Source organism: Spea bombifrons, chromosome 1 (assembly GCF_027358695.1).
Source record: "Spea bombifrons isolate aSpeBom1 chromosome 1, aSpeBom1.2.pri, whole genome shotgun sequence".
Lineage (NCBI taxonomy): Eukaryota > Metazoa > Chordata > Amphibia > Anura > Pelobatidae > Spea > Spea bombifrons.
The window spans coordinates 22308046-22330336 of record NC_071087.1 but is presented as its reverse complement, the minus strand read 5'-3'; the positions used below and the strand labels follow the sequence as shown (position 1 = coordinate 22330336).

Genomic DNA, 22291 nt, shown 5'->3' with positions numbered 1-22291 from the left:
CTGGTAGTTATAGCTAGAAACTGGAGGCAAAAAAAGATAATTTCCTGGATATATGTTAAAAATCAGATTCTTAATCAAAAGAATATGGAATATGGTTATTATAGAGCTAATGGGCTTATGCATAAATACTGGAAAATATGGGGAAGACTTACCTTATAAATATTTATAAATCAGAGGAGAGAAGACTAACCCACTTCTTTGGAAATACATATATGAAATGACCTTACAGGTACCATAGGCCATTTTTATGTCCATAATTCCATAATGTTGTCCATATTTGTCACATGCATGCATAGATAAATTGTAGCTAGACTGAATTAAGAAATTATATAGACCTCTATATATAATATGTAACTTATTGTCTTTTATATGTTTTTATAGTTTTTGTATCTAAAAAATAAAAAGCAAAAAAAAAAAAAAAATAAATAAAACCTCACCTCCACTTTGTTCTCCCTCCACTTAAGGGCAAAATAAAAGGCTTCCGAAAAACATAAACCCAGGCTGCTTAGTGTTGTCACATCATGTATGAGATCCACAAACGGAAGGAAGAAAGAACGTTCAAGTGAAGGTGTGTTTGTTTTAAGCCCCAGTAACGGCTTTGAGTACTGGGCTTAAACTCCTGTAAGCAGTTAACCCTTTCTTTGGGGAACCCCTTATACACACCATCACACCCTAGCAGAAACACACAGCTCTATAGTACTTTAATGCATTGCCAGTTCGAGGCATGGAATGTCATAAAATAGCTATTTCTCAACATCGTTGAACGCTTTCATACAGAAGGAATTTGCATTTTTACTATAGTTTTCACGGTGCAAAAAGAAAGTGAACCCAAAATTCATGATCCATACAAAGACAAAGATTATAAACATTGAGAAATATGGCATTTGCATAAAAAATTGTATTTAGGTTGTGGCTAGCTGGGCCGTAGTAGCGTTAATGTAATAATAGTTGTCATAATCTGGAACTATAAAGATTTCATCAGAAGGTAAAGGACAGATTCTCAGGTTCACAGATACCCGATGGTTCTGCCTTTGTAAAACACCAACACTGCCAACACACAGGATAATTTGCAGCACGGCTGGCATTAAGACTATAAGCCAGGTTGTCGGGTCTTGCATAGGAAATTCTGGACCGTTGGTAGCTATGGCAGGCAATTAGTCTCAGAGCCGGTCACTACATGCATGTAATCTCTTATTGTATGCAAAACATGGGGAATTTAAAGACTTTAGTTAATTTAAAGGCAATCACTGAAGTTAACCAAGCTTGTTCCACTGTTAATAATAATCGTTATCGATATGTATGGAGGTTATAGAATTTGGGTTTTACTGGCCAGCAGTGGCCTTTACTTGTAAGAAGAAATATTTTATTGTAGCATGTAATATTAATATTAATTATAATATAATCTCGTCATGACAAAATATAAAAGTTTTGGTAGAAACACACACACACTATAAACAATTAAACTGAAAATACAAATCTAAAATGTGTCTATGATTTAATCTAAATGTTGTTGCCCTGATTTTATAACAAAAAAGGAAAAGCTGGAGCTTTAAATATTTATTTATGCAATGCAATTGAATCTGTGGGTTTGTATATGGAGCTCTAGGGCCGTACAGAACTCTGCATCAACCATTTATGGAACTGGAAAACAATGGGTTAAAACACATTTTATTTCCTTAGGTAAGAGATGCTTAATCCAGATGCAGTTTTTTCATTTAAGGCATGTTACAGCCACACCCACATTACATCATAATGCTTAGCAGGTAACCATAGAAGGCATGTTACAGCCACACCCACGTTACATCATAATGCTTGCTCTGTCATAATAGCTCACCAGCTGTAAAAGCAGGTTCCTGAAGCGGGTGAGCACAGTTAGGATAGAGGATCATGAATTAACTAGACCAGCAACGTCTTAAGAGGTCCGCTTCTCAGCTTTTAGACAAGGTCAAGAGGGTGCCTGTGAAGGTGCGAGGCTAAATTATTCTAGAGATTGCTAGGTGCTTCCAGTCCATGGTCCGGGTCTGGGTGCAGTGCATGGGAGATAATTGTTAAACACTTTTCAGTTTTGTACTTGGCACCCTAGACCCTTCTAAGCACTTTTATTTTTTTTGTCACTAGTCCCGGCCCTTTGACTTTGTGTGCGGTGCATGCAATGTTTATTATAGCAGCGTAAAGGGCTGGGGCTTCAATGCTGGACCTCTGCACCATTTCTTTCACAGCGCACTTTTTTTTTTGAGTGATGATTTTTTTAATTTGCATCAGATGAGCAACTGGAATTCTTTTGAAAATGCCATAGTGGAACCAAGAGTTTTTTTTTTTTTTTAAATCAATTGCTGATTTCAGTAGTCCTTCCTATTGCAGGGAGGGTCCTGGAAGATCCGGCCTTCGCGCAGGCCTTCTGGCTGCGGAAGGGAAGTGGCCGCCTATACCTTCAGTGAGTGCAGCCCCCCCTTTGACCTGGTGTACAGCGCATGCAGTGTTTAATACACCAGTGTAAAGGGCTGGGGCTTCAATGATGGAGCTCTGCACTGTTTTTTCCACAGAACACTTAGAATTTTTTTGTTTTTAAAATGCCATGGTGCAACCAAGTTTTTGGTGCGGTGCATGCAATGTTTAATACATCAACATAAAGGGCTGGGGCTTCCATGATGGATCTCTTTATCTGCACTGTTTATTTCACAGCGCACATGCTATTTTTTTATTTTTTGGGGAGCGATTTCTAACTGCATCAGACAAGCACACGGACAATTTTTTTTTTTGAAAATGCCATGAATACCAAGAATTGATGTTTTTTTTTTTGCGAAGGATCGCACTTAAGAGTTCTGTGGTCCATTTTTGATTCAGGGAAAAGTAATCGATCGCCATTTCAAGGGGTCAGGAAGGAATTTTTTGCTTGGGAATACAGAAACAACCTTTGTCCTCCAAGTTTTTTCGCCTTCCTCTGGATCACTGATGAGGACTGCAGACTAGAACTGGAAAGATTTGTCCCTTTTAGGGATATTTAAATGCACTAAAGATTTTTTTGTTTCCTTCTTTGTCACTATTTTCTGTTATAACTTAAATAAATTATTTTTTTTACAAAAATGTAAACTCTCTTGTGATTTCATTTGAATCTGTTAACATAAAAATAGTGTGCAGGATAAACATTATTATGATGTCATAGTACTTATCAGGCAGTGAAGATTCCACTCATTACAGGTAACCCCTGGAAAGATAATTGATGAAGGCACTGATAATATATTTTCCTAATCACTATGTCATTGAGTGTCATTTTTATGTCATCAGCTAAAGCACATGAGAGGGCAAACAATTTGGAAGAACTTTATCTTGGAAAAAAAGACTAATATTCATAACGAATGGGGGATTAGCAAACACTTAACTTATCTTTCTAAAAGAAAAAAAAAGGCCAGGATGACAACAGTTTGCAGTGGACTGAAAGACTTCTGCGGATTTTACTGAAGGCTTTCACAGTGGGAATGCTGGCAGCCTACTGGGACAAACTCTTTCTCTTTAGCCGACAGCTAATCACACTGTCCATTGAGAGGGCGTTTCGGTAACTGCATCCATTGCTTCTGCGGTGGGCAGTGAGGAAGGAAATGGAAATACCAACATCATGGTCTTTTTTTTTTTTTTTTTTTTTTTTTGCGCAGCAATGCAGGATTTGAATATGTATGCCTTATTCTTTTTAGGTTGTGCGCTCTCATTGTGTATAATTTTTTGTGTTGTGCATAGTTGGAGGTTCTGACCAAATCTCAGGGTTAAGCAGCATCTCCTGTCACACAGTCGCCTCGTTAACGGGGTCCAGGGAAAAATTAGACAGGAATCAACAAACGTAGTGACGGGATAAGCAATATATGGCCATACAAAAAATGGCCAGTAAAAGTAGCGTGTCTAATGTATAAGTATTTGCCTTTTGCTGCAGGAGTAATTCACCCAATCTGAAGTGTCAGTACATCATGCCAGAATATGGTTTACAGTGTAATTAAGACACTGTGCAAATTCTTCCCCCTTTGCACCACTCTCACATTATGAAGGATTAGGACATAGTTATTTTGGGTATAGGGAGTCAAAATATTCAGTGAGCCAGTTTCCCCCGGTCTCTATAAAGCATATCGTCCCCTCTCACACAAATTGCCCGTTCTTGTGTCTTCTGCTTACAGAATGAATGCCTTGTGCTCGGCCCCTCACCGTATCACACAATTCTGGTAACTGCACAGAGCCATGAAAAGTGACAGGACCACCATGAATTCCTGAAAGGCACACAAATACCAGTGTCCATACGACACCCTGACTGGAAATATAGTTTCACCCATGGGAAATTATGTCAATAAGGCAGGATCACCCTAATAGAGCGGTGCTCAACTCCAGGTTTTGAAGGCCCCAAACAGACCATAGTTTTTGGACATCTCAGCTACTTGTTCTTAGGTCTGGACAGAATTCCTGACCCGCCTGCAGCAGAAGCTCACAGGGGTTGAAGTCCAAGTTGAACCTGCAACTCCTGCCCATATTATATCATGATACTCAATACCAACACGCTGGCTGATTTAATGCTACAAAAAGGTCTATTTGCCTTTAGACATTTACATAAAATGGATGTAAAACACAGAAAAGCTTCATTTAGTGGCCCAACATCTTTAAACCAGACAAGACACAATTACCACCCCATAAACTTCTTCCGTGGAAGCAGCTTGGCTGGCCCTGTCAAATCATTGAGATTTTGATACTCTTTTTACCAAATGAATTATGCATTATACAGGGACAACTCAACCCATCTAGCAAGAAAAGCCTGTCAAGGTTAGCTTTTCATACTGAATAGAGCTACAGCTCTACTCTAAAATGATCCTGCCAATAAAAACAGCTGAGGTCAAGTAAGTCTAGTGAAGTCCAGGAGTTGTAGCAACTGCTCTGGAAAAGCCTCCTGTTAGGAAATAGATCAACACATCTAGTGCGGGGGTCTCCAAACCGCGGCCCTCCAGCTGCTGCAGGACTACATCTCCCGTACTCATCTCCCAGCCTCCTAGTTGAAAGAATTATTGGAGATGTAGTCCTGCCAGTTGGAGGGCCGCAGTTTGGAGACCCCTGGTCTAGTGAATACTGAAATAGGTTACAGATCGGTAGAATACAGTTTCATTGATCACCTTTACCCATGAAGACCACACAACATTTACACACTTTAAAGATCTTTTCCTGGTGGTTCTTATATACGGTGTTTGCATAGGTTTCCTACTCAATGGGGTGTCCAGCCTTAGTTACCAGCACACATTTAGCTGTTGAAGGCATTGTGATTGTAACACACCAGATTGCACTTTACAAGCCACAAGAACAAAAATATGCATTTTTGTATTTGTTTATTTAAATTTCGAGAACAGAGGCGCATGTCCACTGATTTCATGTTTTATTACAGCCATGGTCACTAGCCCTCAGTAAGGCCGAGCGACACTTCTGAAAATACCATAGTTCTGCTCATGAACATTTTTACTGTTAACACTCAACACGCATGTACCGCACGCAGAGAGCCTCCATCACTATAGATTAGCAGCCATAAGAAGCACCGGTACCAGCAGCCGCCATCTGCCAGCTTCCTGGAGCCCCATCTAGGCATGATGCAGAGATTGTATGCAATGTACTATGTAATGTGCTGTGGTAAGGTTTTATTACGACCGGAATTCCTGCCAATTCATCTGCTCTCAAAAATCCGAACAAAAAATGCATTTCTGCCAAATTAAACTGCATCAGGTCAGGAGTCTAAGTTTTACAAGTTATATGATATACTTGAAGCTGAAGGTGCTGTCGCAGGAAAGCCTTTTGCCTTTGCATCTCCCACACAAGTCTTGGCGATGAGGTCTCTTTGGATCTACGTGGCGAAGTTTAACGGGACAAATACATCTGGTCTGCTTGCAACTCTGGTATGGAAGAGAGGAGAAAAAGAATATACAAGACAAATTATCTCCTGTGAATTGTTAATTTTTAGCAATAAAATGATATGCCGAACGAGAGCTTATGTGGAAGCGATTACGGTGCAAATTTTAACACCATGTTATCAGAGAAGCCCAGAAGAATAGTAGGATCAGCATAAAAAGCAATTAAGATTTTTTTTGCACATACACCCCCCCCACATTTATAATATACCCTACTCTTCAGTGTGAGAAATGCGATACTAAACAGACATTGCAAACCCGAGCAGTAAAAATGCTTACTTGACACATTATATCCTCCACTCTGTAAGGATTGAAGGATTTTTGGCAGTTCCTGCAAAATTGTTTGAAGTACACCTAGAAGGAAAACGGTATTTGTGGTTTTTAGGGCTACCTTTATTTCAAAAGACGACATGTTGGAAGGAGAGGTCATAACCAAGAGGGTCAGAGGCAATGTAATATGTTCTACTTTACCGCTTCTGCTGGAAGGCTGTTCTATTGATCCACTGGTCAGGGCGAATACAGTGATGGAACATAACATGCATAAGGCAATTCTGAATTTAAGGCTAGACCAAGGACAAAACTTTTTTTTAAAGACTGAGCAAGCTAGAGGGCCTGAAGGTTCCTTATCTGCTAAACTAAGTTTATACATAAAGCACAAGGTAATTCTGCCCACCTTGTTCGTGCCTTGCACACACCATACGTAAGCGCTTTCCCAGCGAATGTTGCAGTCTTTACAGTGGTAGTATCCATATTTCTGTTCTAGGAACTGTAATGAGAGAAGTCCTGAAATGCATCAACGTTAATGGTACAAAGAAAGCAGGGAGACGTTAAAACACAGGCGACCGGAAGTGATTACATTCAGAGTTGAATATATTGAGCAACCTGGATATCTGCCTTCTTCATTTAATATAAAGGACCAAGACTTCTCCAACAAGGGCTGAGCTGACCATATATAATGCATAATTTTGGTGCCAAGGCGACAAAATTTTGGAGAACACCAAGTGATTTAACTACACATTATCCTGGGCCACTCAAGCTGTAACTGCAGCAGAAGCTCACTGCAAGTATGGGGATAATGAGCTGATCATAGCTCTGGAAAGTCTCCAGAAAACTCACCCTTTAGCGAATAGACCCCACAATCTTGACCCCAGTTAGCACGGAAGACATACCTCAGCACCATCTAAAGTTGCAAACTGTAGAGCCAATTTTTTTTTTAGCTGCCTTCAGAATAATCAGTACAAACCTCTTGCTCCACCAGTGAGAGGAGTCAAGTTGTTCAGGAGCCAGACACCATGAGATGTGTGCCATTACAGAGCCCACCTTAGGTCTTGTTAAAGCATCATACACCCTGAATATGTTAGCACCAGGATAGATGCCACCCACCTGAAATCTGACTCTTGTTTGGCCAGAGGATGTCCCTTGGTCACTGTCGGACGTCCCCTCTTTGGTCATCTCTGTCGCCTCATTTTCTTTACTCTCCTGTTGGAGAGGGCTCTGTTCCTTGGGCTCCTCAGGCTTTAAGGGCTCCTCACTGGTTTTCTCTTCAGCTTCTTCTTCCACCTCCTCTTCTTCCTCCTCCTGGAAAGTGGCCATTCTCCCTGTAGCTACGGGTGAATATACAGCTATGGTCCTGGGGAAGCGTACAGCCTTGGTGGGTGAGGCAGGGCTACCTTGTTCTTGGGGAGCTTGTTGTGCTCTCCTTATAACCCCAGGCCTCCTTCTCAGCAGGGTCCTGGGCCCTAAGGAGCACTGAACAGATGCATCTTGCCTGGGATTCACCTGGATTCCAACTTCTCTCGTGTTTGCTTTCCTCAAACGTGGAGTGAGGTTGGGGTTCACTTGAGATAAGATGGCCTTCAGCTGAGCTCTTTGGTAGTTGTCAAAATACTCCCCAGTGTCTCCATAATTAGACAAATAGTTTTTCTGCCTCCAGCCACCCCCTTTATTTTTAGGGTTCATATACCTATAGGAATAAGGGTTATATGCAGAATACATGTAGTTTTCCATTGCTTCCTCTGTGAAGCTAGCCATAATGTTTGGCCACTGGTGTTCTACAAGTACCTGCTTAAATAGTAGGTGGTCTGATTAGCTAACAAGCTGTGAAGAGTTAAACCTGCAATTCATTGTATTCATTGAAAATAAAGCAAGTGGCTAAAGGAAGATTGAACAAATACATACTCAGATAAAATGTAACTATTTTTTTATTTTTTTTATTTTCTGTAACCTAAGAACAATCATCCATTGCAGTGTAAACTGCATATATTCCTCTTTAATTGGCTATTGAAATTTTAGACAGCCTCGCCTCCTGACAATTAAATAGTTAAATGTGAGTGTGGAACCCCTAACATATTATATATATGTATATATATATGTATGTATATATATGTGTATATATATATATATATGTATAATGTATGTATATATAAGTTATAGATATAGGGTATATATATATATATATATATATATAATGACTTTTACAACATTTAAAATCAATAACATATTTTATCACATTGATTAGATAAAGTATAAATAAGTTGTCATTGTTATCTATGTCTTAATAGTACTTGGCAGTAATAATAATATTATACCTAGATAAAGAAAAATGTTTGTAAAAATGTTTTTACAGTTGTGAGTTATGGCAAACAAATGCAATATCAGTGACTGGCTATGATGTCATATGATGTCATATGATGTACCAAAGGATACTTAGCGTTTTGGTCTTTCTACAAGATTAAGTAATCCCATGAGCTATGGTCTATGAGATGCCCCCTTCAGGTCTGATCAATAAAGCTGAGAAGTCTCCAATTGAGCATACAATAAACACTAAGCAAACTGAGACACCCTTCATTTAGGGTTTTACATGGTGACTTCATGTCTTAAAGGAGAAGTCCATTTTCCTGTGAGTATACATACACTGCTGTATAGAGTAATGCAGTTCAGAGGTGAAGAAAATGTGTCTATATTTCATTTTTTTAATCTACCATCATTGACTCTGTCATTGTAGGCGGTGATATTTTGGGTGACTTTTCCTGCATAAACATCACATTATATTAAGAGGAGAATTGCTTTGATGCACAAAACTAATTGTTTTACACATAGTAATAAAATGTTGGTGGGTTTTACCCTGAGATGCCACCATTTCTCCAGCATGAACCTCAGCTTTGGCTCGGTTATGCATTGAATCATATATGTGTTTGCAGGTATCACTGTGCCTGTACTAACACACTGGAAGAGTCTGAGCATCATTGTGTTTCCTTCACCACAGGTAGGATGCTATTTAAATCTATTATTGCCAGTGACAACTCCAGCTTTCTTAACCTTTGCCTTCCTACTTCTAAATATAATTTTGTTCTTAAAATGAAGAGTCTTCTTACATAGGTTGAGCCTACAGTCTATAGACCATAGTTGAGTCTATAGACTATAGTTGAGTCTATAGGTTGAGGTCTTTAAGACATGGAGCATGTTGACTTCATCCTTTTTCCTGGTTAGAGTCTTTGTATCTGTGATACACCTGGGAGCGCAGGCTTTACAGAAATAAGTTGTACACACGAATAAATGCTGTAATTAGGTTAACATTTTGCATATATTAAAATGGGTCTATAAGAAACAATGTTATATGTGCACACAGCGGGCCATATACGGATTTTGTCAGTAGCAAATAGGCAACAAATGTCTTAATTGTATTTAATTTGTTCCCTGACATGTATATTAGTTTATTTTTATACACGAACCTGGGAATGTTGCAAAAACGAGCTGCGGCCTGAAAAGGTGACCCAAAAATTAGTTTGTAAGGGGAAAGTATTTAAAATACATCAGCTTCTTGTTTGTACAAACTATTTTTATATTTCTCTGTAAAATAAGGACAGTTTTTGTCCTTATGTATCTGTCAGCAAAGTTAAAGGTTGCACGGAGTACATATGGGGACTTGCCGCACTTTACACGTGGTTGTGTGGCCACCGTCACGCAGCTTTGCTTTCTTACATGCTGGCCTATGATGTCTAAGGACCTATATGAGAGATTAGGGGAAAATAAGGGGATTATTTCAATATGATTTATCAACTTCATCCCATATGGTGAAGGACCAACCCCAGTGAGCTTCTTTGCAAGGGCCAGCTTAGCCCTTCTTGCAGGAGAATCTTGCCAGGGTTGACCCTTCATAAATCAAATGAAGTTGGTGAGTTGAAATGGCATCTCTCTTGCTGTTCCCTGCTTTAGTGAATAGACCCCTGTCCCACTGAACCATACAAGCACAGGACCAAAATGATGTGCTAGCAGTTGGTCCACTGCTACCCAGTGTCGTCACTATAGATAAATGATGGTTGTACGTGCATGCAAAATAGTTTGTAAGTTACTTTTTCTTTATTTGATAACAATAATATATTTTATTTATATAGCGCCAACAATTTACGCAGCGCTTCCTACAATACATACATTCAAGGGGTTTGACAGAACTAGAATTGGGAGACTAAGAGAAACCGATCCATTAGGTAGAGAGGGTCCTGCTCGCAAGCTTACACTCTAGAGGGATATTTGGATATAAGCATATTTTTCTAACTTGAAATTCTATACCTGAGAAGCACCACAACATTTTCTTGCATGTTATGAACATTACTTTAGATGACATAAAGATAACTTTAAATACTGTGGATGTTTCGCACATCTAAGATAAAGTAGCCTTCAATACCGATAAATTGGTCCATTAATCCACAGGCATGCATTTTCAAAGATATGTGCAAATCAATACATTAATGTGCTTTAATAACATGCAACAGATATACATCTGAGATACACTTAGGCACAAATACTACAGGTGAACAGGCATCCTCCTCCAGTCAGTGTTAAAGGGTTTGATGGGGAGGCAGAGACTGGGCATGTGTATTTTGACTTGATAAGTAATGGCTGTATAGTGATGGAATGCCCAATATGTATGCCTTATATAGGTGTTTGTTGAATGGTATGCACTGAATTGTTTGTTGGATGGTCTGCACTGAATTATTGCTTTGGTTTGATAAGTAATGGGCCTGGGGTTGAGATGGATATTTTTAGGATGGTGGCAAGCCCATCCAAATGGTCCAAAACAGAAGACAACGCACTTGGTTGGTCGTTATGTATGATTGTGGGAAAGTAGAAGAAGTAGTCTTATCACCATATCTGCCAATGCAATCATCCAATCGGCAACAGCATTCCATTTGGTTTCTATGGAGATCAATTTTCAAACTTTGCACCACAGTCACTCATTATATAATGAGTGTCCAACACACATTCACAAAAACAGGCTACAATGCAAACCATAAAAGGAAGCACAGAAAAAACCAATCATGGTGTAAATCTTGCCCCTGATACATCCTGATACATACATATGGCTATATGTGGAAATACAAGTTTGAAAAAAATGGTGGTGGCTCCATATCATCAAAGCAATTCAGAAGGCAACTTCAACCCTGCCCCTTTGCCTGCCCTTCCCAAAGGTCTATACCAGACTCAGACTGGTCATCAGGCACCCCAGGCATACGCCTAGTGGGATAGTATCCAATACCACCTCCCATGTATATTTACTGCCTCTTGCACAGCTTGTATACAGCAGGCCTCAACGCCCGTGTAATTTATCAGCCATTGGCCCTTAAAGAGCTAGGGCCGATTGGTCCCCTGTGCGTTCTTGGGCCATACCCCTTCATCTTTGGCCACACTCTAGTCTGCCTTATAGAAATTCCAGGCCTACGGAATGTGCAAGACATCGCAGGAGCTGTATGTTACATTTGGCTGAATAAACATTTAGAATTATAACACATTACAACTAAAACTCTTCATTCTGTTTGACAGCTGTTCCTTTTACTCAATCCAGTAGATAAACTGGGTAATCTATGTTACAAAGAACTAGACTGGCTTCATACTAGGTCAGGGTTGGTTAAACTGTGGTAAACCAGCAGCTATACAACTTACATTATTTTAAGCAAAGCAATTACAACAGAACACAGACAACATCAAATAAATATGCCTCTTACTTCTGACTCATGACCACACAAGGTTCAAAGCACTCTGAATAATGATGAACTAGAAGCTGTATGATCTCTTTCTAGTTTTCCTAAATGTGAGGTAGGGAAATGCCAGATAATGGGCTGCTGGTCAAAGAACAAATTTAACAAGAACATATTTTCAAGGTATGCTTCTTTACAGCTGGACAACTTATTTTCACATCCAAATATACATACATCTTAAGCACAATTTACACCATTTCTGAAATACACCTCAGCATGCCCCATGTATTCACCACCATAGATATAACTATAATTCATTATTACAGGTGCAAGCAAAGATCGGACCTCCTGCTTTTGACTACCACTTCTACAAGCCTTTGGGTGCAGAGGATTATGAGCCTTGCAGTTTTGCAACATTTGTTGACTACCATTGTCCTGGCCCTGCCGTATCATTATGCAGTCCTTGGGTTGGTTCCATTGGGATTGAGTTGGCTTCTGCAGTACTTACTGCCCCATAAGATGTTTCAATGATTTCCTCTTCTTTCAGTTTTTTGTAAGAAATATCAGTGTCCTCGTCTTCATCAAGAGGTTCTGCTTTGTGTAAGATTTCCTTCCTGTACAGTTTGTAAACTAAGACATAAATCCCTGCTTCAGCAGCCTGGAATAGTGCATAGAGTAAGGGAAACATATACATGCTCCCAATGAGATGGGCAGGGAAAGCCAGCTTCAACAGAGCAGTGCACAGCTGAACATTTTGACACCCTGTTTCCAGAGACACAGTCCTTCTGGAATTTGGGGGTAAGCTGAATAAAGTGGCTAGTCCATATCCCAATCCATAGCCTATAAGAGGCATGATCACAGCCACAATGTATACAGAGGGAGGGATGGTCGCTAGAAGTTCTGGCCCAAGCATCGCACCAGTGAGGATGAACAGGATGAGCAAAGTCACTAATAGTGACCAGAGGGAAACCTAGTGAAAGAAGATATAACGGATGTGTTAAAGAGAGCGCTTTATTTAAGTCAGTTTGTGATAGAACCCTTTTTACCCCCCAAACAATGCATTTAGCAGAGTCAGTAACAATATATATATATTATACAGTACTGTGCAAATGGTTTAGGAAGGTGAGAATAAATGTTGTAAAGTAAGAATGCTTTCAAAAATAGACATGTTTAATAGATTGTTTTTAATCATTTAACAAAATGCAAGTGAGTGAAAAGAATTCTTTACAGCATTTGTTCACACCTGCCTAAAACATAAATACAGTACTGTGTATATATATATATATATATATATATATATATAGTTATACCATATAAAATGCTAATGTATATACTTTACTCACATTGTACTTTCATACCTTTTTACAACATTTTTTTTTAATTAAAGAAGCACTCCAGCACAGTTTCCATGTTAAATTTATATTAGAGTCAATTTAGCATGGATCCCAGCGCATTTCACAGCATTGAAATTGGTGCAGGTATTCTTTACTTATCACAGTTAGAAAATCTCATCCTAACTCCTCCCCAGGTGCCTCTGATGTCCCTTCAGTAAAAATAAGAGATTTTATGTTCTAATGCAAAATGATTGTCTCCTATGTTTACTACATATAGAATGGGCTTCCTCTGCACATTATTTAACACAAAAGATGTTTTGAGTCAGTGCTATTAGGAAATTATTGATGACTGTGTCATATAAACCATGGCTGAGCAGGTCATTCATCTACGCAGAAATCACACATATAAATCTGTGAGCCTACACACGTCTGTTTATGTCTGAAACCTATCAATCAGGGTGAATCTTTGCCTCTTCTATTGACAAGCAGGGGATCTAATTATGTTCTGCAAAACAATGACATATTCTCTCCACTGCAATTAAATTGAGATTGATGTTATCCTTATTTATTTAATTGTAAATGATATATTTAATGTTCTTTTGTTTTTGGAACAAAAGGCCAATTCCACAAAACAGAAAGCAGCCATTTAGGTTAAAGACACACTCATGTTTTTTTCTGCCTATGTGCTCCATCCCCCCTGCCTCCCTGTTTAACTTGACGTTGTTTGATATATATATTAACATTCAGACTCTGAAATAAAAATCAGATGACTTATCTAACATGTTCCGTGACTAAAAGAAATTGTACCGTTGGATTGCATTGGATTGAACTTTGTTATATTGATATACAATTCACAGCTGTTCTGTGCCATGGAAGACACTATGTAAATTGCATATATAATATATAATATTGGGTAATAGTTTAGTAAAGACACTTAGATGTGTGGCCTATCTTACCTTGAGAAGGATATCTGCAATCCTACTGTAACGGTAGCGTATGAAGACCCCCAAACAAATAGGCAGGAGAGTACTACAGAGAGTAAGGCTCACAGCGCCTAGCGGCAGTAATTCCACCAATGGTGTGTTAATCCAGGGGCGACTGTATATCCATAAGCACAGCGGCATCAGCACCAGGGCTAGTAACGTGGAGGACGCAGTCATGATGATGCTATATAGAACAAGAGATTACTAGTTAGGTAAATGCAACCAAATTGTAACTACTTAGAAATGTATAGATACTATATAGGCTTATGGAATGCATTAGATATAAGTAATTAAACCACAATAAACAACTTAGGTCATAGGTATCAAGGATAACATTTCTTAAGCAATTGTATCTTGTGTATCACAGTATAAATTGTTATATATTGTTGATAGACTTGTATGTAAGAATGCATTAGACCCACAATATTCTATGCATGGGCGTCTGCAGGGGGGCAGGGTGGTAAGGGGGGAGGGCAAGCCCCTGGATGTTCACTCCATGCTCTCACCGCCTCACACTTGCTGGCTGCATTCAGATGACGTCAGGGACTTGCAGGACCAGGGGCAAGTCAGCCATGTCTCTCCAACGTCACGTGCCTCTCATTTTCGCACTAGCAAGAGCACAACGATCCACTGCCCTTACCACCCAAATCTGCAGCCAGGATAGGTACGAAATGGGTGTATATAATGGAGGAAAATACATAACGGGGAGATGGCGGGGGTGGAGAAATGTAAGTCTTTTTATCCCTCTATGTCATCTGACATAAATGGGGCAAGAGATGGCAGGCATGGAGGAATATCATCTCTTTCCTCCTTTATATCTTATATTCTTCCATTGAATAGACTCCCTTATTCATTCTCTCTCACGCTCTTCTCTGGTGACCACTTCCACTTCTGCGGACCACTTCCACATCTTCTTAATCTTCTATTTTCTTATCTTCTTCCTTCTCTATTCTCTTCTATCTTCAATCCGCTATCTTCAATCTGCAACTCTGCAGACATAACCCAGCCATATCGCCTCGAGTTCAAGTGAGGGCAAAATGACGGCATGTGCAATTACATCCTGTTCCTTAATTGGAGGATCTGGGAGAGGACGTCACCACAAGCACCGTCATCTTGCTCCAGGTTCAAGTGAGGGTAAAATGACAGCTCTTTGCGATGATGTCATCTCCCTGATTGAAGCCGAAGACATCATCACAAGCGCTGCCAATTTGGTGGACGTTCCGGCTGGGTTATATGCGAAGATAGCATTAAGAAGAGTGAAAGTGGATGTGGGGAGCAGGCAAAAAGAACATTCTGCGGCTACCATGGTTCTATAGTAAAAGCAGCAAGATAAGACTTTTCACCTTGCTCACCACAACTAACAGTTTAGTGAATTCTTGTGTATAATCTCCAGGAGTAATAATCTTCATATGAACAAAGGGAAAGAAACCTTCCAAAATATATTTGCACTGTTCCCATGATCCAGTTTCATCAGGCAGTCTCAGTATTTTCCAACAATTAATATCTAAGAATATGATACCCCCATTAAACAGAGCTAAACGTTTAACATACTAACATTATTATTATTTGCTAAGGTGACAGTTTCATATGTGCTCGTCCTGTTGCATAATACTTGTTACAAAAAGTTGCAACCCTGTAAAATAATTCTCCTTTTTGTATCATTGCATGTTAAAGGGACACTCCATCCATCCATCACAAGCGGTTTCAATGGGGTAAGATGGCCCAGGGAGCAGGAGGAGCTTTCGCCGCCCCCTCCACAGTCGGCTTCTTCCTTGCAGTAAGACACGTCATGCCTTTAAGACACGGAGCGCCCAGATAGGATGTCTAATTCGGTCTATGGAGGCTGTGATGAGTCAGTGGAGCAGATCAAAGATCTCCCCTGTAACCAGCCCGTTGAGCAGCAGGACACCGGAAGGTCCAAGAGGGTGATCTGCCTCTGGTTTTGCAGCAGGGGGATTGCTGCCCCTGGACCTGTCACACTAGACCCGGGCCTAGCCCAGGATACTTCACTGCTCTTGGACACACAATAAAAGCAAACACAGCCCTGATGGAAGCCCCTGCCATTGCCCTTTGATGTTATTTGTCATACACAAAGAACATGAGAAAATAAATGATCTGAGGCGGACTGAAGAGCTCTATTTAGTAGCAGTTGTTGATTTGTCCCTACATTATATAAAAACATATCCCCGACACATGCTGATGGGTAAATGTTACAGCTATGAGTTTCCTTTTTTGATCATTAGAGCTTTTAGTAAAGGTTGATACATTTTACTGGACCAACATAGAAAAACATGTAAAGTTACTCCACGTTTGGCACCCCAGAGGTTTCTTCCTCATGTTTATGTAATGAGTGTACAAATGTCACACCTACTTTTAGTCCTGATAATTTATGTTTCTTAAGGGAACGGTTAATAAACCCCATGAAGAAAAAAACACAGCATTAAAGTGAAATGAATCCCTGTGTTGATTTGAACCAGTAGAGCATTTCCTCCAGCCTCTGTAACGGAAGAAGTGTCTCGTAGAGGACAGCATTATTATCGTTTGTATGAAGACGCGCTGCTCCATGCACTATAGCAGGGGCGTCCAACCTGCAGCCCGCCAGCTGCTGCAGGATTATATCTCCCATACTCCTCAGCCAGTCCCTTAGCTGAAAGAGCATTATGGGATATGTAGTCCTGCAGCAGCTGGAGGGCCGCAGGTTGGACACCCCTGCACTATAGGGTAGTTACTATGGATTGAAGTTTCTTACAGTGGCTTCTATCTCTCTTCCCATTACATGAAATCCCCCATTTTAGCTCCAAAGTTTTCAAAACTGCACATCTGTGACAGCTGCATGTCAGCCTGTTTAGTAGACTATCGGAGGTAACCCTATGGTTAGTGGTGTTATGGTTTCAGCATTTCTTTGCTCCCAGTAAATAACACACATATACTAACATGGAAACTTTCCACTAACACACAATAAATGTAACTTCAGACATACTGTACAAAAACACACACTCTCTCCCAGGAGCAAATAACCTTTGGCTTACCCCTGATATAACGCTCACGCTCACACACAATTGCTAACATCATGCGCTCACACACACACATGCTATCACTTACACACTCTAACATCTTACACGTATACTGTACATACATATAAAAACCCTACTCCATCTGACTCACCCTCTCCTCCTCACACAGTTCTCACACACTCTTCCCTTGTGCATGGAGCCTTTATGTTTAGTTCAGCTGTTCCTGTGTGTGTGCAAGCTGCTGCTTCTACCACAAGGTCAAATAATGTGCGTTATGTGACCTGTGATGGTCACCCCTGTTACCAGGGTGCCTGTGTGCCCTGCACCCACCTTAGTGTGTCCCTGTGGGCTATAGTTTTCGACAGATGCAGACAGGGTTTAATCTTGAATGCTGATCCTGAAGAGAAAGCAGCGGTGCTCATGCATGCGCAATACATTAGTTTAGCTGAATGAAGAGGATTAGTAAGACAAACACTCTTTGCCTCACCGATGCCTGAACATCGCTGCACTCATAAAGATTCAGTTCCACTGTGACAAACCATTAATCACATCTTAAGAAAATAAGCCTTAAAAGACCCGTCAGTTTATTCTTTACTCTGAAGATTTCATCTTTTGTGTGCGGCTTCTGTTAAAATTCCCTGCAGAAATTTTACTTGGTTAAAGAAATATTTTTGAGAAAGGTTTGGCCTTTTATCAGTACTAAGAATCATATTTTTTAATGCTAAGTTTAGTGACAAAAATGTGGAATTCAGAAGTATAGGTGAAACAGCAGCTTTAAAGTGGATCTGTATTCGCAATTGTGCAGACAGCATTCTATTCATAACTTATATTCATCCGTCTATTCACTATGGAAATGTAGAGTCACAAAGGCTCTAGGAGTATAATCTTGCCATACATAAATGTAGTTATTGTTTACACATACATGACACACGTCAATAGCACCTGAAAATGTATTTTCCAGGTCTGCTTACAAACTGTTCTAAAGATTGTTGTAGTGACCTTTCTTAAATATTCTACACTCTGTTGGACACGGATCTTCTGGCTCCAGAGCAGGATGGACCACTACTCCCAGTGTGCTTGGCCAGAATTTAGCACAACATTGTGATAGGAGCCTCAGCCTATAGCTTCCATACTGACTTCAGCATCAGTTACTAATAAAAAAAAATATTATTTCATACTATTAAATGACAAACTGGAATTCAACATATTAAGTGCTTGCCTCTATATAAAGGATATTATGTGCGTCATTTGCATTAAGAAACAAGTGTGCCATGGCTGTGTATAGTGCAACCCAAATATTATGTGACAATAAGAATGATCCACAAGTGCAATCTTTTTTACTTTCATTGGCCTGAAGGAGGCGATGTCACCAAGACCGTGTTGCTCTTTGGTGCATAATGATGTCACAGCGGTAGGGTGGTTTAGTGTCAAGCAGAGAATTCTGGTGGCTGGGTGTGTGGGGCTAATGTCTATAGATTTTCTATTATGAAATACATATATATATATATAATAATGTGTGTATATATATATATATATATATATATATATATATGTTCAAATATTTGTTACAGATATAAATAGGGGGATGTATCAACAGCCCCACCGCCAACTGGGAAGAAGCCAATAGCACTTCCATAGTCTTCCCATACACTTAATCTACATTGGCAATACCATACTTAAAATGGATGTTGGTGTACAATTAGTATATTCCTGAGGATGGGGTTAAACTGGACTGTGCAGACACTTTGACCTCATTCCATTTAAATAGTTGATGGGAACATTCCCAAGACCTTCAAACTGTCCTACAATTATATTGGGGCCTAGAAAGTATTACACATCTGCCATATATAGTGTTAAAAAACCACAAAGTGGCATCATCTGACTGCCATTTTGGGGTCAAGAAGGAATTTTTTCCCTGGTGAGTGCAAAATTGGAAAGAGCCAAACTGGGGTTTTTTGCCTTCTTTTGGATCAACAGCAACAAATTAACCGATATAGGAAAGGCTGAACTTGATGGACGCATGTCTTTTTTCAGCCTATATAACTATGTAACTAGAATGTATTCCAATGGAAACGCCATCACAGTTCGTCTGAATTATGAGGACATTCAATTATGCATGTGCAGTATATTTGGCAAATGCCAAATAGGTGCTGCTTGTGTGATCGGAAAGGGGGTGTGGGGTCATTGGGGGTGGGGTCACTGGTGCTAGGGGTGTGGGGTTACTGGGGCTGGGGATGTGAGGTCTCTGGGGCTAGGGGTGTTGGGTCACTAGGGCTAGTGGTCTGGGTGTGTGGGGTCGCTGGGGCTGGGGGTATGGGATCGCTGGGGCTAGTGGTGTGGGGTCGCTGGGGCTAGGGGGTCACTAGGGCTGGGGGTGTGGCGTCGCTGGGGCTAGTGGTCTGGGGTTGCTGGGGCTGCTGGTGTGGGGTCACTGGGGCCGGGGATGTGGGGTCACTGGGGCTGTTTCTTCCTTGGCTTCATCATTCACTTGGGGTACTTTTCATTTTCAGCCAGGCCTCCCCTGTACTAAGTGACCCTGCTTGGGTGAAAACATCTAATACACGGAATGTGAGAAATGTGTCCTGTTTCAAATTTGTATGTAGAATATTAACCCTTTGAGAGCCAGTGTTATTTGCTCAAGAATAATTATTCCTCTTACTTTGCTAATGTATTTAGGAATTGGTGGGGTAATGAAACCTTTACACATATATGTTATATATTTGCAGTCATTATGTAGAAAATCAATGTGTAAAATACATTTATATCATGCATACCAACGTTAACCCTTGCTGTAACCTCTTATCCATGAGCGTTCATGTTGTGCATGAGGTAGAGGTATTCATCAGTAGGTATTCTAACCTGGGTGATATTCATTATGTGTCATTATAATACAATAGCATAGAATTATATATGAATAGAACGTTAAGTGGCCACTAGAAGCATTTAACTGGCCAACAGAGCAAATTCTCCCATATTCCTGAGTGGCCATTAAATGCCACATATATTGCACATAACCCCAGCCCACCATCAGTATTGCCTTCTGCCCCCTGTGGCTGGTGCTGTACCTGAGGTTCATGTCTCCATTGACCAGAAGGGACATGATGTTGGACAGGTTGCCTCCTGGGCAGCAGCCGCACAGCAGCACGGCGATCGCGGCCACCTCATTCAGAGAGAAGATCAGAGCCAGCAGAAAAGCCACCGCTGGCATGAGCACAAACTGGCTGATGGCTGCAAGAAGGACCCCGATAGGTCTCCTTAGCTGCTCCCCAATCTGAGAGACCTCCACTGTGCAGCCCAGACCCAGCATGGTGACACACAGGGCTACCCCAACAAATACATTAAGACCATGGTTCAGTGGGGTATTCCAAAATGGGACAGGGGTGGCGAGGTGCTGGGGCAGGGATCCCTGCATCATCATGGTGACACTGTTCAGGTCAGTCCAGATATCTCCAGTAGAACTAGCATTAGCCAGCCCTGGTGTCCCCTGGGTCACGTTGTCCTGTAGGTTCCATAGTGGATATTCAGTCAGGATGCCCTGGGTCACATTGTCCTTTAAGTTCCACAGTGGGTATTCAGTTGAGCTCTCCTGGGTCACATTGTCCTTTAAGTCCCATAGTGAGTATTCAGTTGAGCTCTCCTGGGTAACATTGTCCTTCAGGTTCCATAGAATAGATTCGGTTACATTGTCCATAAAAGTGGCACTAGAGTTCTCCATTGTGGCTGCTGCTTCTGGGAGCCACTTGTTCCTGAATGAATTGCTACCGAGGAGAAGGGGAGGGAGGAGACTGCTCTATCTCATCTCCAAGGAGTAGCCAGACGGTAATCAGACTGTCAGAGGCTGGGATGAACTTCTATCACATCTTCTGCAGCCATTCACCTCACCCTCCTGACCGCACCCCACCAAGCATCGCTTGCCAAGAGAGCTTCTGCTCCTACACCAGCTACTTTCACTGGAACCTGCTAAAAGGGATTCCATATCCCTTCTACATCATCCCCAGCAAAAGAGAGGGGAGCAGTCATTAAGGAGCTGGCTGAGCATCATGGGAGTAGGAGCGTCAATGATTGCCTACATTTGCAAAAGACCTTTAAACCACAACAAAAAAAGAATACCGCAAATCATGAACTACGCATGGAATATGAAGTATCTGATTTACAACAGGAGGTGAAAAGGATAAAAAAACCTAATGTGCTGGAATGCAGTGATACATACAGAGAGGTTTAATTTAGTTTGGTAAATCAGTTTCATTTAAAAGGAGTTACTAGTGGCTGGCTTGACACTTTTCTACAGTTGTAACACTCTGTTAGAATGTTGCAAATCACTTTTTGTAATGCATTGTATAAAATTGAATGCATCTAGTTAGGGAGTGATAAAGTATATGGCGGTAAAATTAAAAAAAATAATAATTTAATGATGATAACACTAAATAAAAAACAAAAAAAACAATTTAATGATGGTAACATTAAATAAAAAAATAAATATTTTAATGATGTAACCCTAAATAAAAAAATAAATACATATTTTAATGATGGTAACACTAAATAAAAAATAAATAATTTAATGATGGCGAAATTAAATAAGGGAGAACATGAAACTGGGAGAACATGAAGGCGTGTCACTGGGATGTTGGCTTCGATCTCCTTTGGAGGAAATGTCTGCACACATGTTGAAGCGTCTGCCTGCAGACTTCATAAGGAGCTGGAAGCACAGGGCATGTTACAGCGCCCTCTACAGGCTGTTTAGCTGAATGCACATTGCCAGTTCTCAGATTCTGTACCATGCAGGCAGCTCAGTGGAGCGGTACAGATCCTCCACCATTCCTACCCACTCAATGAAGATTAATAGTGACAGCAAACACACCAAACGTTATCTACTTGTAATAAGGTGAATGACCCTGGCACATTATATTTTCCAGCCCTGCAGCAATAGCACAGATACCCTGCCATATGAACTATTATTACAGTGCATTTCCACAATAATGGGACAGGGGCTTTGCAGGTGCAATAAACATGATTCCACGTTTGCACACACTGAGTGTATTTACTTACTTGGGAGAGTTTACAGACTTG

General features: G+C 40.5%; 2 protein-coding genes across 2 annotated transcripts; both read right to left on the bottom strand.

Moving 5' to 3' along the window:
• Positions 1-5759: 5759 nt before the first annotated feature.
• ZAR1 (zygote arrest 1) lies at positions 5760-7949 on the bottom strand. Its single transcript, XM_053455078.1, has 4 exons — positions 7302-7949; positions 6592-6684; positions 6198-6272; positions 5760-5903 (listed from the first exon to the last, which is right to left on the bottom strand). Exons 1-4 carry the CDS (start codon positions 7947-7949, stop codon positions 5760-5762), a joined length of 960 nt encoding a protein of 319 aa, XP_053311053.1.
• A 4086-nt stretch (positions 7950-12035) lies between these two features.
• SLC10A4 (solute carrier family 10 member 4) lies at positions 12036-20951 on the bottom strand. The gene is made up of 3 exons (XM_053455065.1): positions 20290-20951; positions 14184-14394; positions 12036-12863 (listed from the first exon to the last, which is right to left on the bottom strand). Exons 1-3 carry the CDS (start codon positions 20937-20939, stop codon positions 12318-12320), a joined length of 1407 nt encoding a protein of 468 aa, XP_053311040.1. The 5' UTR covers positions 20940-20951; the 3' UTR covers positions 12036-12317.
• Positions 20952-22291: the final 1340 nt, after the last annotated feature.

Bases quoted from the DNA above. Each gene is read 5' to 3' on its own strand.
- ZAR1 (XM_053455078.1), bottom strand. From the start codon at position 7,949: ATGGCTAGCTTCACAGAGGAAGCAATGGAAAACTACATGTATTCTGCA. The intron at 6,685-7,301 runs GTGGGTGGCATC...CTCTCATTACAG, and splicing joins AAACAAGAGTCAGATTTCAG to TTCCTAGAACAGAAATATGG. The intron at 6,273-6,591 runs GTGGGCAGAATT...TTTTCCTTCTAG, and splicing joins GTGTGCAAGGCACGAACAAG to GTGTACTTCAAACAATTTTG.
- SLC10A4 (XM_053455065.1), bottom strand. From the start codon at position 20,939: ATGGAGAACTCTAGTGCCACTTTTATGGACAATGTAACCGAATCTATT. The intron at 14,395-20,289 runs GTACAGCACCAG...TGTTCTATATAG, and splicing joins AATGGAGACATGAACCTCAG to CATCATCATGACTGCGTCCT. The intron at 12,864-14,183 runs GTAAGATAGGCC...TTCTTTCACTAG, and splicing joins TTGCAGATATCCTTCTCAAG to GTTTCCCTCTGGTCACTATT.